We start from the raw sequence: 14324 nt of genomic DNA on the forward strand, positions 1-14324 counted from the left end.
GCACTTGATGGTAACTTGTGCTATGGGCTTGGAGTTGGCCTCTAGTGTTGTACGCCACATCCCCATTGAGTTCCTGATGAAGGCTCTTAGGGTCCCATTGATCTTGTACAATTCTAGGCATTCCAGTATCCAGCTGTGGGGCATTGAGTCATAGGCCTTCTTGTAATCAATCCAGGCAGTGCACAGGTTGGTCAGTCTGGTCTTGCAGTCTCGGCTGATTGTTCTGTCTACCAGTAGCTGGTGTTTTGCACCTCTGGTATTCTTGCCAATTCCTTTCTGTGTCCCGCTCATGTATTGACCCATGTGCCTGTTCATCTTAGCCGATATGATGCCTGACAGGAGCTTCCATGTAGTACTGAGGCAGGTTATTGGTCGGTAGTTGGAGGGGACCGGTCCCTTCTTGGGGTCCTTGGGGATCAGGACCGTCCGGCCTTCAGTTAGCCATTCCGGGTGTCTCTCGTTAACTAGCAGCTGGTTCATTTGTGCTGCCAGACGCTCGTGGAGTGCAGTCAGCTTCTTCAGCCAGTAGGCGTGAACCATGTCGGGCCCTGGTGCTGTCCAACTCTTCATACTGGAGACCCTTTCTTGGATATCTGCCACTGTGATGGTTACTGGACCCTGTTCAGGGAGGTCGCTGTGGTCTGCCCTCAGATCCACTAGCCACTGAGCATTGCCGTTATGGGTTGCATCCTTCTCCCATATGCTCTTCCAGTATTGCTCCGTCTCCAGCCTTGGTGGTGCTGTTCTCTTATTGTTCCCTTGCCACTGAGAGTACACCTTTGCTGGTTCTGTGGAGAACAGCTGGTTTATTCTCCTGCCTTCTATCTCTCTGGTGTACCTCCTCAAGCGGCTGGCCAAGGCTGTGAGTCTTTGCTTGGCAGTTTCCAAGGCCTCAGGTATGGACAGCTTGCTGTATTTCTTAGGCACCTTATTTGTCGCACCTTTCTGCAACTCTGTTAGTTGGCTAACCTCCCTCCGTGCTACTTTGATCTTGCCCTCTAGCCTCCTTCTCCATGGAGGGTACTGCCCCTTGTGGCTGTTCAACTTGTAGCCAAGCATCTCACTGATCACCGCTGCCGTATTGTAGATCAGCTTGTTAGTGTCGGTAATCGTGGTTGTAGGTATTGCCCGTAGTGCTGCATTAACATCATCTAGCAGACCTTCTGAGGGTACTTCACGTAATCTTGGTAACCGGCTACGGGGGATCCAGGTTTCAAGCTTGGCCATGATCCTATTTTTCAGGTCAGCTCCTCTCGCACTCAACGATCCTTCTCCTATCGCACTTGGGGCTATGTACCCAATCTCGGGTGGGGGTGATGATATCTCCCCCCTGACCTGGCGTCCTGACTCCTCCTTGCCGTAGCATTTGTGTTGTACCTCGTCAATCTCTAGCTGTGAGAGCAGTCCCTTCTTTCGAATGTTGGAACACTGAGCCACTAGTTGTTTCGCCGTCATTGTGGATGTTGGGTATCGAAGAATCCATAGGTCCCTCATCCTATTCATGTAGCCCCTTCCGCCGGGGTTACTTGCGTAGTAGCATTCCAACAACGCCCTGTTTTCGTCCCTTGCCCACCGATGCCTTCTTGTTCCAGTAGCCCACTTTTCGTCAGGGTGCCCTGGTTCCTCAACACCTGACGCGGACCTTGTTGATCCGGGCGACGTCCGAGCCGGCATGCCTTCATATTTATCTGTCTCGCTCATGTCTGCGGTAGGCTTGCTTAGCATAGGGGGTCTAGCCTTAGGACCCTTACTGGATACAGACGCCCCAGGCAGGAATCGAACTTGCGATCCTCTGTTCCAAAGGCGTGTAGTTTAACCACTACGCTATCCAGCTGCTTATATATATATATATATATATATATATATATATATATATATATCTATATATATATCTATATATATATATATATATATATATATATATATGTACTTCTGTGTGTGTGGCGTGTTACTGCAGAACCAAATAAACACAAGCATACTCAAGTTATTTTGCCAATTAATTAAATAAAACTGAACCTCAAAGCAATCAGTCAATGATTAGCAGATTCAATATGAAAGAACAAGTTACATCCACAAAGATGCAATAAACAGGTAAAACCGAGGCTCTGCAGTGTGCCAGCTGTTGCTTTTCTCAATATTAAAAATAAACCAAAAAACCAAATAAACAAACAAACTCACAGTCCTTGCAGCTTCGAGCTCCAGCTGGATCTCCTTAACCTTATTATCAGCTTCTGTCCTTAAAGCAGTCTTCTGTAACTCTGCGTCCTCCAGAGCCAGAGCGGCCTGCTGTTCCCGTTCCTTAGCCAGCTGTGCAAACTCCTCTTTGCACTGCTCCTAAACAGCATTTTAAAAAAAAATACAAATATTAAAGTTATATTTTTCTTATTTGATACAGTGGTTTTTTTGCTAAACTGAACAAGGGAAAACATTTTGCACCAACCACAGCTTTGTTGATTTTCTCTTTCATCTCTTCTTCTTTAACTGCCAAAGCTTCACTGTGGAGCTTTTCCATGTTGGCCACAGTTTCCTCTGATGATTTCTAATATTGGTTAAAAAAAAAAAAAAAGAATGGTAAATATAAATACAGATGATCATAGCTCGTGAAACAAAGTGATATTACTGCTCTCCATGACAGCAGTGGAACATTTTATACACACTAAATTCTTTTTAATGTAAATGCTTACAATACTGAGTCAATGTTGGTACTTCTGTGGCTACAATATATCATTTTCAAAGAAGCCAACACTTTGGATAAAGCTAGAAATATGACTGCAGCAAATTACTTATTCGATCAATAAACAAATATTCAGGAGATGTCCTTTCCTGACCTTCATGATGGTGACAACCTCCTGTTTGACTCGTGTGAGTTCCTGCTGCAGACTCTTCCTCTCTTGCTCACTGGCCCGTTCGATTTCTTTCACTTGCTCTTCCAGCTGAACCTGCAGCTGTTTTCGAGCCTCCTCTGCCCTCTGAGCTACACCCAGTGCTCGTTCAAGTTCCTCAAAAGCTATTGGAGGGGGGGAAAAAAAAAAATCACAAACATATCTAGAAAAAACTGAACTTTTCTGTACATTACCTGACATGGACAGCACGTACCCGATTTCTCAGCCTTTTCTTTCTGTTCCTGTACTTCTTCTTTCTGGGCTATAGCTTGCTGGAGCCTGGACCGCAGCTGTGCAATCTCCTCTTCTTTCATTTCCAGTGTCTCGTGCATCTGCCGTTTGGTCTCAGCAATGACCATTCCCTGAAAAACAAAAAACCAGTACCCCATGAAAGAAAAATCATCCCTTTACCTGTATACCCTGAGCACAGGAATCAACACTAAAGCTTATGTTGATCTGCTCTCCATGAACGAGGGCTGTAAAACTCAGCCCTGTGCTATTAATTGTGTTACGGCTTTAAGCGCTTTCAGCATTCCTCGCAGAACTGCTATCCATCCTGCAGTGCTGGGGTCAAAGTTTAAGCTAAACAATATGAGTCTGAAGCTACTCAACAGCAGAGTAAAAACACACACACGGCCACACACATACACATGTAACTGAAACGGAAGAACCTTCAATCCAGACCTCAAAGCTCCTCACTAACCTTGTCCTGCTCCAGCTGTTCAATGAGATTCTTGGCATCACGCAGCTGAGTGATCAGCTTAGTCTTCTCTGTTGTGTGTAGTTCCTTTAAAGACAAAACAATCGACAGAATTAAAAATAAAAAAAGTCACACGTGTCCTAATGGCATGAATGCCACTTCACAATGCACCGCTTCCTACATCCTGTATACGTGTTTGCTCTGATAACTTCCCAATCAGATGCTTTCTGTACCACCCAGGATGCCTCACCCACAAGCCAAACAACCAGTGTGTATACATGGCCAACTAAACCAACAAGTCAACCCAAATTACAGCTCACTCTTGCAACCGTGGCATGTAGTAGACATGTCTCTGTGGCACCGCACTTTAACAAGCAGTTACTAAACAGGAAATGTTGGGCTATGTTTCTCTGTTGTTTGACACAAGTGTGCCAACGGCATGAGTATGTATGCAGCACTGTGATTAACAGAATGTTTTCATAATGTCAAAACGTATCATATGAATAAACAAAGAGACAAAGAAAGACCAAATAGCATACAATACTCAAGGACGGCAACACACAGTTAAAACATGAATTCAAAAATAGTTGAAGTTAGGGTCTGGAAAAGTAGACAGATGTTCTGCTTTATGGGATATTTGTCTGAAGCAAAGGAGAAGGACAGCCCAGCAGTTCCAGGATCCCTTCATGCTGTTTTAGGAGGGCTAAACGCCTGTTAACCTCTGCTTTCCCTGACAAAGGACAGGCCTCCATTCCCAAACAAGCTGCGGATTTATACAAAAAAAACAACCCCCCCCCCCAAAAAAAAAAATATTATGGCAATAAATGAAAGCAAGTCAATCAAGTGACGGCACATACAAGCTGTCTATTATTTCAATGGCTTTGTTACAACAACCACTTGTTATCATGCGCTGCAAAACATCAGAGCGACTAAGGACAAACTACACGAGCTGATCATACCACTGCAGCAAAATGTTTTGAAATCAATGAAAACAATGGCTCAGTCATGTCACGCTGACATGACATGAACCCTCACTCTGGAGCTCAGCCAGAGAATTTGGATGTTCGGACTCTGAGAACCACAGCGATCTGCTGTGTCACGAGATAATGGAGTCACATACTCAGCGGACCATAAAGACTCTGGCAGACAGTTTGCGGCACAGTATTAATTCCTCTAAACACACTGCTCAGTCCTTACCGTCCATCCCCACTTTAATCAAACCTCTTTATAATTATAGTTTACTACTTGGTTTATAGCAAGTGCTCATCTCTGGGAAATCAGTTTGAAATATCTGGGCACTTTAACTTATTGTTGCTGTAATTCTGTGTATATTTAATCCAAAATGTATAGTTTTGTTTGACTGAAAGCGTCCTAATATTACAGTATAACTACACTCCAACTCTTCTATCATTTCTGAAAAACACAGGGTAACCACCTTCATCTTCTCCAACTCATGCAGTCGCTCCTGCAGCTGCTCCTGCAGAGTTTCATTCTCACTGCTAAGCTGGGCGCTTCGCTCCTTGTGTGTACGCATGACTTCCTTGCACTTCTGCAGCAAGTTTTCTTGCCTCTTCACTCTCTTCTGCAGAGCCTCCATGAGTTTAGTTGGATCACTGTTGCCCTCTCCTGTCCAGAAATTAAAATTCACTGCTTAGAATAAAAAAATTTGCTCACACAGTGTGACTCCTTACTACAGGCAACTAAATAACCATATATTTTAATAAATACACTTACCCTCAATGACTTCAGGCTCTACTTCGTTCTCCTTCAAAGGACTCTGTGTGGGAGAAGCAGAGACTTCAACAGCTTCAGACTGAGGAACCTCTCCTTCAGGGGGCAGCGAGCCATCGGGGCCCACTTGGAGCCGTTTCTTCAACAGAGCAACCTTAGAGGAACAAAGATCAATAAATGAATCACAGTCCCTTTGGCAACTTGAGATAGATCTGTTATTGTTCCCCGCAATCGAACTCAGAGTTATAGTTATACAGATTCATTACTCCTGCCATGGAGGTTTTCTCCATTTGGCTGTTTGTTATCAAGACGACTAAAATTGTATGGACAAATCCGCATGATGTAGATATGCAGTCTCAAACAACTCTTGATTTTTACATGACTGTTTGTGCATTACATGGTTCTTTCAGCTTTTTGATTTCAGGTAACCTACTCATTTTCAAGGCAAGTGAAGCATTCCTGTTTGGTCTGAGAAACTTTTAAATACAAAACCTCTGCACTTCATTTGTCTCTGATTTTAAATAACGTCACATTTATTCAGAACTCAAGAACCATTTATACCAGAACATCACTGCAGTGATTATCATGCTTAAACTGAAAGGATTAATGTGAAATTATCATTAAAGCAGGTTTTAAAGTAAATTTTTTTAAAAGTTACATTTAAACTGGGTTTGGGTGTTTTGTTTTGTACGGTGTTTAAAATAAGCCATACTTATAAAGTTGTAATCCTAAACAGCAGAAAAGCTTTGGCTTATTTTCCCACCACCATCCACACACCTGTGTTTGTAGCACAGTGATCATCTGGTCTTTCTCCTCCAGCGCAGCATCAAACTCATCTTGCAGGTGTTTCTTGGCCTGTTGGTCCATCTGAAGCTCCTATACAGTAGATTATTCATTCATTTGTGCAGTTTATATTAATAAAAAAATGATTTTAATCTAAAGACACAAAAACATCCATAGCATATAGCCGTACCTCTCGTAGTTCCCCTATCCTGCGCAGTGCTTTATCTTGACTCTGACTGAGGATGGCCTGGGGAGAACAAAAATGTACGTTGGATCAGTTCAGATGTTATTCTCTTTTTCCAAAAAACATCCGATGAGAAAAATACTGACAAAAAAAAAAAAAAAAAGGATGTAAAATGTACCTGCGTTTTCTCTTTTTCTCGCTGTACGGTACGGTACGCAGTAACCAGCTGCATGACAAAGATGTAAAGATGAGCAGGAGTTATATTCATGTACAGACTTTACACTTTACTCTTCAAGCATCCTGTCTGTTTTCTCACCTCCGAATACTTCCCCCTGTACTTCCCCAGGCTCCTCTCTACTCTAAGCATTCGGTGTAACAACTGCTCTTTGGACAGAGACTCTACACTTCCTGGTGGCTCCTCGGCCTCGCTCTCAATGTCCGAGGGTGGATCATATGCCGGGGCACTGGGGGACTCGTTTTCTCCCAAAGGAGTCAGGGATTCGCGTGATGAAGTTCGGACCAGGTTGTCTTTAGATGAAGAGCGAAACAGATTTTCCGCCCGACTGGCTCCGCTACGAATCAATGACTCCATTGAGGGCACTTTCAGCTGTAGTTTCTGGGTAAATGACTGTGGCTCCTCTTTCTGTTACAAACCAAAACAAAAAACATAAAGATCTCAAACTCATTAATGAATGTGCAAAAACACTGAAATAATCACATTGAAAAGATTAAAGAGGAGGCTTGGTAATACTCTTACATGAGGAGAAGTACTTCCATCCCCATTGATGCTGCCTCTGGGAGACCTCAATGCACCTTTAGAGGCACTCTAAAGACCAAAAAATAAAGATGAGATTATGAGGAAAAGGGCAGCTGTATCAGCGAACTTGTCCTGGGCCAGTTAGTCATCCACACCCAGCGTGGCTCTCCCTGATTACTCTGGAGGGAGCAATATTAGTATTGCTGGGAGCAATGCAGGGGCAATGGGTACCCTCATGCAACTTGGAAAAAACAGAGGGGTTAAATACACAAAAGAAGGCATCTCTACTGTAGAATAAACAAAAAGGGGTTAAGACAAAACTACAAACAGCCATGAGGTCAGAACAAATAGTTAAAAGTCAAGTAGGAGAGCTGCGTTTGAATTAAAGATGCTTGGCAGTGCTGTGTGCAGCTGCATTACAGGAGGACAACGTCACAACTGATGTGAGGGAACATTTAGCAGCTTAGTTGGTTTAGTTGATTTGTTAGAAGCAGCATCAAAGTGAGCAACTCTTCTCCTCCCTTGTCCAGCTCCAAGCTACTCCTTCCTGTGGATTACTTGTTTCCGCTTCATTTTCACAGCTAGTCATGTGAACGCTTGCTTTCAACCAAGCCTGTCAAGAGCTTCGTGACCACTACCACTAGACGTTTTTTTTAAGTGGATCTATTTAGTTATTGTACATGTGTGTGAAGAACAAGAAGAATTTGGGTATAAAGCAAAGAGTCAGCAAAAGTAGTGGAAAAAAAAATGTCAGCATGTGAACAAACACAGCAGGCCTCAATCTTTTAAGAAATGTGACCTTCGCTAAAGTTTTACTGTCAAGACTTCAATGACATGCAAGGTGTCTGAGTGATTAGCAATAAAAAGGAACTTGTTTGTTTGTAAGACAACTCCATTAGCGCCTTTATATTTCGTCCTGTGTCCCTGTGCTCTTATTTCTCTGTTATTTCCCATCATCCCCAGATGGCCGCTCCTCGCCAAGACTGGTTTTGCTGGAGGTTAAAATAGAGTATTTATAGCATTACCTTTCACTATTATGCCCTTCATGCCTGCCTATTTTCAGTCATATAAAAAAAAAAAAAAAATGAACAATGACTCATGGATAATTACTGCAGAACGGTACACCAAATGTAAACCTACCAAACCAGGGCACTTGAGTGCCTCTATTTCAGGACCACAAGATCAAACAAAATTCTCACAGGGACAAATCAGAAACCAAATTTAAAACAGATCATAGACCACAAAACGTGACTGAGAAGAGTTACTATGACCAACTCCACAAAGTACCATTTAAAATATAAAGAAAAATTATGACAGAAGGCTCCAGTCAACAGACAAACATTGCTAGCAGAACAAGTAAAAAAACAAAAACAAAAACAAAAAACAAATATAAAAAAATAAATAAATCTATGAAATGATTTCATGAGTAAATTTAAATATAATGAGATCCCAAAATCAAGACTATGTCACATCGCTAACATGTGAAAATGACTGTGATGGACATTTGTATCTGTGGCTTTAGCACATCAACACTCCTACAACTCTATACCAGGAATCTAATGATCCCTTCATGCAAATATCAAAGCAAAGGTTACATAAAAGAACGATGAAAAGGTCAAAGAGTAACTGCATCTTAATCAGTGTCATTAACCATACACATAATGAAGAGGCAACAGAATTTAAGGCTTCCCCTCTTTCCAAACTACAGATCATAAGCAGCATCTAGCAAGAGGTGAATCAGACAGATCAACCAAAGAAATCATTATGAGACGGTCAAGACATTGTTAATAAATTCTAAATATTCATGGGTCCACTTAAACACAGCCAAACTGCTGACAGATACCATCTCAGTTCAGTCTCTTGAGGTTCGTATTTTATTGCAGTTGAATTCATCAAACAGTTGCTTTCATTTGCATATTTTTCGTTTTGTTCTCCGATAACTGGCACAATAACACTACAAGTTGACTGGCAGTCATTCTGAAGCAGCTGTGCTGAAGTAATAAAGTCCTTGTTTTATAATCACTACATTATCTCACAATATCCACACAAATCCTGGTTAATGACAGCAGCTGGGGCGCGTACTGGGCTATGTTGGCATTTAAAATGAGCAAGCAGAGTTAAGAGACAATTAAACAATGTCTCTCAATTTTACTGACACATGACCCTCATACTGAGCTCCATTTACCTGCTACAAACCTAGTTACAAAGCAGACTTATGCAGTCTAGAAATTATTTTGAAGAGCTGTGTGTACAAATGTATGTATCTGAATACGGACGACCCATACGTTCTTACAATTGGTGCTTAGTATCTACTGACAATGTCAAAAAAAAATAGACCTTAACTTTAATAACAGTAATTAATAAGCAGTTACAAGCAATACCAACTTTCATTTGTCACATCAAATATATCTTAAATAAAGAAACAGCTATTTGGATGTGTTTGTTTACTTAGAGAGTTAGACAAAATCTTCAATTTTAATTTGTTAAAAACTTGTCCCATAAAGAAAAATCTCAACTCTCCAAATACACAGACTTTAGCGGAGACGGGACAAAGGCGATCAGGCAACATAACAGGATTTAAGGGTCTACAAGGGTCTCTAGGGCAAGCAGCAAAGATCACCTAAAGACAAATGGGCACTGTTCATTTCTTTGACACATCACAAACTGAAAGAAGGGACAACAAACAAACATGGGGCAGAACGCACAGAAGCTTCTATCCTACAGTGTAAACCACAACCTAGTAGATGCAAAATTAACCTACATATGAGATGCCTTCTTGCTACTAAATCCAAAGCAAACAGGAGACGGAGAGCAGGGAACAAGCTGTCCCTACTTGGGCAACAGTCCTCTACCGATTCCCCAAAGGCATGGAAGACGGGAGGAAGGAACGGGGCAAGAGGAGGAGGAAAAGAAGAAAGATGAAAGAGGCAGGAAGTGAGGACAAACTCACCACACTGGCTACCTGGGCCGTTTGGGGTCGTTTTGAATGGTCCAGAGCAAAGATAGTATACTCAGAGAGAAAAGCGGGCTCTGCTATCATCCCGGCCAGCACCTGACCCCCATCAGTGCAGTAACGGGACGAAAGGTGGGGAAAGGAGAGGAACACAGAGAGCAATGAGAAAAACAACAGCATGAGTGTGAAAAGGCCCTGAAGGAAGTGGCTGACCAGCCTGATGAGAGGAGGCTGGCGGAGAGAGAGAGAAAGACTGAGATGAATAAAAAAGAGAAAGCAGACAGTGAAACAGAGGGAGAGATACTACATAAGCTGGGAAAAAAAAAAATCTGAAAAACTGAAAAGCACTCAATCAACAGTAATGTTATGAGTAACAGTTTCACATCTCCTCATGTAATCTTCACAATTTTAACCAGGGCTAAATCTGCCTTCAGTCATGAAACAATGCTTTCAGAGATGTCAAAGTGTTAATGATTCGTGAGGTGAAGAAAAGATGCTGTGATGCTACACGAAGCTTCTACGCTGAGGCTGCCGAGCCACTTAACAGCAACACATGTGTGCTTCCAAAGGCACAAGTGGGGAGAGCAGTGCATAGAAACCTGACCAAAAGGGACGGTGCCACTACTCCAGTGAGCGTTCTGCAGTGTTGAAATGAAGGAAAAAGTGATTAAGATATATTTTTATCTGAAAAACAACGAAGACTGTAAACATCCATATCTAATCTCAACAGATGTAATAACAACATGTTGCATCATCAGTTGTAGAGTCACTGCCATTAAACCTATGCTTATCTACCTCTTTCTAATAGAGCATAGTCCTGCATTGAATTGACTTGTCAGTATCTATTGAGGCAAAATATGGCAACTAGTCACAGGAGACACAAAAAAACACTGAGGAGGATACATCAATTATTCATAGACATGCTGAAACACTGTCTGCTCTACACCATTAAAACGCCCTTTCCATTGTCTCTAAAGAAGGAGCTGCTCATTTGGTGGAACAGGGTCTTTTAAAAATGTAACAATAATAATGATAATAACAATAATAATAAGTGACTTCAGACACTTAAAATACCATACGAATGGAATCCAAGTGCTGACTGCTCTGCAACATTAATGACCACAGTGTAAGCCTGGCTCATATGTTCCCATCTGGTGTTGGCTATTGTATGCACTGCAATATGTTTATGAGTCCAGGGTTCAATATGTCTAGATTGTTGGATTACTTTAAATAATTGGATCAAAGAAGTTTGCTAGTGACAACCAGAAGATTCTGAAAACCAACAGCACTAAGTGTTCACTTGTATGTTATAAAGCAGACATTATGCATAAACAAAGCATACAAAGCACATTTTTAAAGCCTAAGAGAAACAATCATTAGAATGTAAGCTGGGGAGGGACTTGGAAACCTCTGCAGGCTGTGGTCTGAACACAAGTATACATACATAAATAAAGATATGAATCACAGGCTGACACCATGCTCACCTCTCTGTCGCTGGGAGAAGGTGTGCCATCACTAAATGGGGGAGTTTGGCTGTTACGTCGGTCTCCACTGCTGATCTGTAAAATAAATAAGTAATAAGGAAAAAGAAGTAATAATAATAGTAATAAATTAATTGAAAAAAAACATAGTCATAACAATAATATTGATTTTGTTGCCTGGCAGTAAATCAAACTTTAATACAGATGCTTGCTGGGTGTAAGTTCTCTTGTTACTGGATTTCACCTTTTGTATGCCTTCACCTTTGAGCCAAACTCAGTCTAAGATTGTGGTTTTACAGAAAGTCAGTGGGAATCATAAACTGCACACAAGCTCTGAATAACAAATGTAAATTTGTTCCTCAAAAACAGCCAATCTGCATAAGAACCAAGCCAATTCGAACAAGGTAATTTATCTATCCATCTTCCAAAGGGTTGCTGGATCTGCATATTGTATGCCAGATGCAGCCCTCTCATTTATCTGGATAGGGAACAAGCCCTAGCTTGTGAGCCCCGGAGTCTGGGTTTGGATCTCCTCCCAGAACTGAACTGGGGATCTTTTGCATGTAAGGCAAACAGAGAAATGCAGCGAAAATATCTACATTAACTTGGAACTGAACTATGATGGACCTCCAAACTATGACACATACCTTCAGTCCTTCACATATATTTAGGAGAGCTTAAAGAAACTTGCAGTTTCATATTTCAAAGAACATTTCGCATTTTTTAACAGAAGAGGAAAGCAAGGGATCTGATGAGGTTTCTAGCGCTTGACAATGACAAACTTCCAACTCGAAATCTGTGTGCTACTTCTGTATTGTTTTTAATAGAGGCGCCTGGGAGTAGTAGGATTTGCAAGGGTCAAATATAGCTTCCAGCTGACATCCACTGGCAGCTAATGCAAGAAGCATTAACTCAGACACGCCCATGTTGTCACTGGCGAGTATAAAAATGCGGGCTGGCATTTTGGCTACAAACAAATTGATGATTAGCTGTATGAAGTGAGACTTTTCTTCTACTCGGACAACGGGATTTACCAGTTCCAGCTGTTCCAACCGCTGACAGCTAAGTTAAGCTGCTAACTTAAGGACTTAGCACGGTGCTAATGTTTGCAAGACAGTAAAGGGACGAACTGACAATTCAAGTTAGCTTATTAAGCTGTCAGCTTGAGTTATCTTAATGAGAAATAACTAGACAACCACTTCCAAACCGTGAAGTCTTTGCAACAGACGTTAACTTAGCTAGTTAGCTCCGAGCACCACAACAACTAACCTGGGCCTGCTGAGGTGACTGCGCATTCCTCTGCGGAGACTGCTCCTCGTTTAGCTTCTGCTTGAGTTTTTTAAACATCTTGTCACGCCGATATAAACTGGTGACCAAGTGTCGACTTTCCGGCGGAGAGTTTTTTTGTTTTTATTCAGCCTATCATCCAGTACTCAGGGGCAGACTTCCTTGTTCGCTTCTAATTTTCTGCAGGTAGGCCTATCTGCGCATGTGCGGCCAACGTGGAGGAAATCTGAAACGTCAGACTTAAAGGGCCAGTCTGGGCTCAGTTAGCTACAGCGCCCCCTTAGATAGCAGCGTGCTTGGGATATATTACAGCCTAAGACAGTTGAAATGAGAAGACAGTTTAACACATGTGGTATACAGAAGCACATACAAAACAACAACAACAAAAACACAACACAAGGAATCCTCACAAAGAGGGATAAAAACAAACAAACAAATAAGGCCGTATTTTAAAAATTACATTCCAAGATAGATGCAATAAACTCAGTCCTGCAATGTCAAATGCAATGTCAAAAAGGAACAATAACTTTAAGTCTAATAAGTATTTTATAGTACTCATCTATTTACTAACTCATTCTTAAAAACAGAAAATAAAATTCAGAAACACCAAATTTGCATTTGTGGATGTGGTATTTTGCATCACTTCCTTAAAACACTGAATGAAAAATATACATGAATGAATTTAAAGATCTTTGTATGAGGAAAACAGATGGGAAACATCTTTATCTGAATTTCTTTTTTTAATGATAGACTGGTGATTTGTCCAGGGTGTACCCTGCCTCTCACTCTATGACAGCAGGGATAGGCAACAGCCACCCCACAACCAAGCGCAAAAGAAAGGATGGATGGACGAAATATTAACAAAATGTAGAAAGTGAAATCTATTTTCCTAAGTCTCTTCTTGAGCTCCATGTTAAATCTAGACTTAAATTTAAAATCCTTCTCCTCACATGCATGGTCCTTGGTTTAAAGATCTCATAGACCTCATTGCATGTCCTACTCTTCACTCCAAGTTTGCAGGTTTAGTTGTGGGTCCTGAAATTTCCAATGGGAGACAGAGTCTTCTGCTATCAGGCTCCTCTTCTGCGAAAGGAGCTCCCAGTTTGGGTTCAGGGCAGAGACACGCTGGCTATTAAAAGCTGTAACCTGTCAAAAGGTGCAGATAAATACAAAATCACAGTTTGGACTCAAGAGGGCACTCTTTAAGCATGTTTTACTGTGATTTTCCTTCAGGCCAATTGAAAACACAACTAACAAGACTTACATAAGATTTCGTCCTTTATGTTCTATCAGGTTTTCCGGCTGGTAGTATTTTGTCTCTGCTAGGAGAAGTTTAATTACTTTCCCTTTAATCTTTGGCAGCATACCTAAAAGTGAATGTCACAGCGGGGGAAAGCTGGAGCGTTACACATTGTTGCCAACATAGCTGCTTCTTGTGTTGTAATTAATGTCTTTGTGCTGCAGCAGCTGAAGCAGAGCCAGTTTTACCAGTGCAGTGCTGCTGAACCGAGCACAGAGGTCCGTACAATTGCCAGAGGATGACCTCTAACACAGCGGTTCTTTTGT

At 41.6% G+C, this 14324-nt stretch overlaps 1 protein-coding gene across 2 annotated transcripts in view; it reads right to left on the bottom strand.

Annotated features, from left to right (window-relative positions):
• golga4 (golgin A4) overlaps nucleotides 1-12975 on the bottom strand; it is a 26463-nt gene extending 13488 nt beyond the window's left edge. Inside the window, exons 1-15 of one of the 2 annotated variants that reach the window (XM_026189732.1) lie at nucleotides 12741-12975; nucleotides 11475-11549; nucleotides 9988-10089; nucleotides 7038-7106; nucleotides 6597-6923; nucleotides 6459-6506; nucleotides 6287-6343; nucleotides 6091-6189; nucleotides 5317-5467; nucleotides 5018-5208; nucleotides 3586-3669; nucleotides 3097-3244; nucleotides 2829-3007; nucleotides 2441-2539; nucleotides 2179-2334 (exon numbers count right to left, since the gene is read on the bottom strand). In XM_026189732.1, the coding sequence (XP_026045517.1) occupies nucleotides 2179-2334; nucleotides 2441-2539; nucleotides 2829-3007; nucleotides 3097-3244; nucleotides 3586-3669; nucleotides 5018-5208; nucleotides 5317-5467; nucleotides 6091-6189; nucleotides 6287-6343; nucleotides 6459-6506; nucleotides 6597-6923; nucleotides 7038-7106; nucleotides 9988-10089; nucleotides 11475-11549; nucleotides 12741-12818 (1863 nt within the window). In that variant the 5' untranslated portion in view covers nucleotides 12819-12975. The remainder of the gene's footprint in view (nucleotides 1-2178; nucleotides 2335-2440; nucleotides 2540-2828; nucleotides 3008-3096; nucleotides 3245-3585; nucleotides 3670-5017; nucleotides 5209-5316; nucleotides 5468-6090; nucleotides 6190-6286; nucleotides 6344-6458; nucleotides 6507-6596; nucleotides 6924-7037; nucleotides 7107-9987; nucleotides 10090-11474; nucleotides 11550-12740) is intronic. The other variant, XM_026189733.1, reaches the window with a different exon arrangement.
• Nucleotides 12976-14324: the final 1349 nt, after the last annotated feature.

This window comes from Astatotilapia calliptera, chromosome 13, assembly GCF_900246225.1.
Source record: "Astatotilapia calliptera chromosome 13, fAstCal1.2, whole genome shotgun sequence".
NCBI classification, from domain to species: domain Eukaryota; kingdom Metazoa; phylum Chordata; class Actinopteri; order Cichliformes; family Cichlidae; genus Astatotilapia; species Astatotilapia calliptera.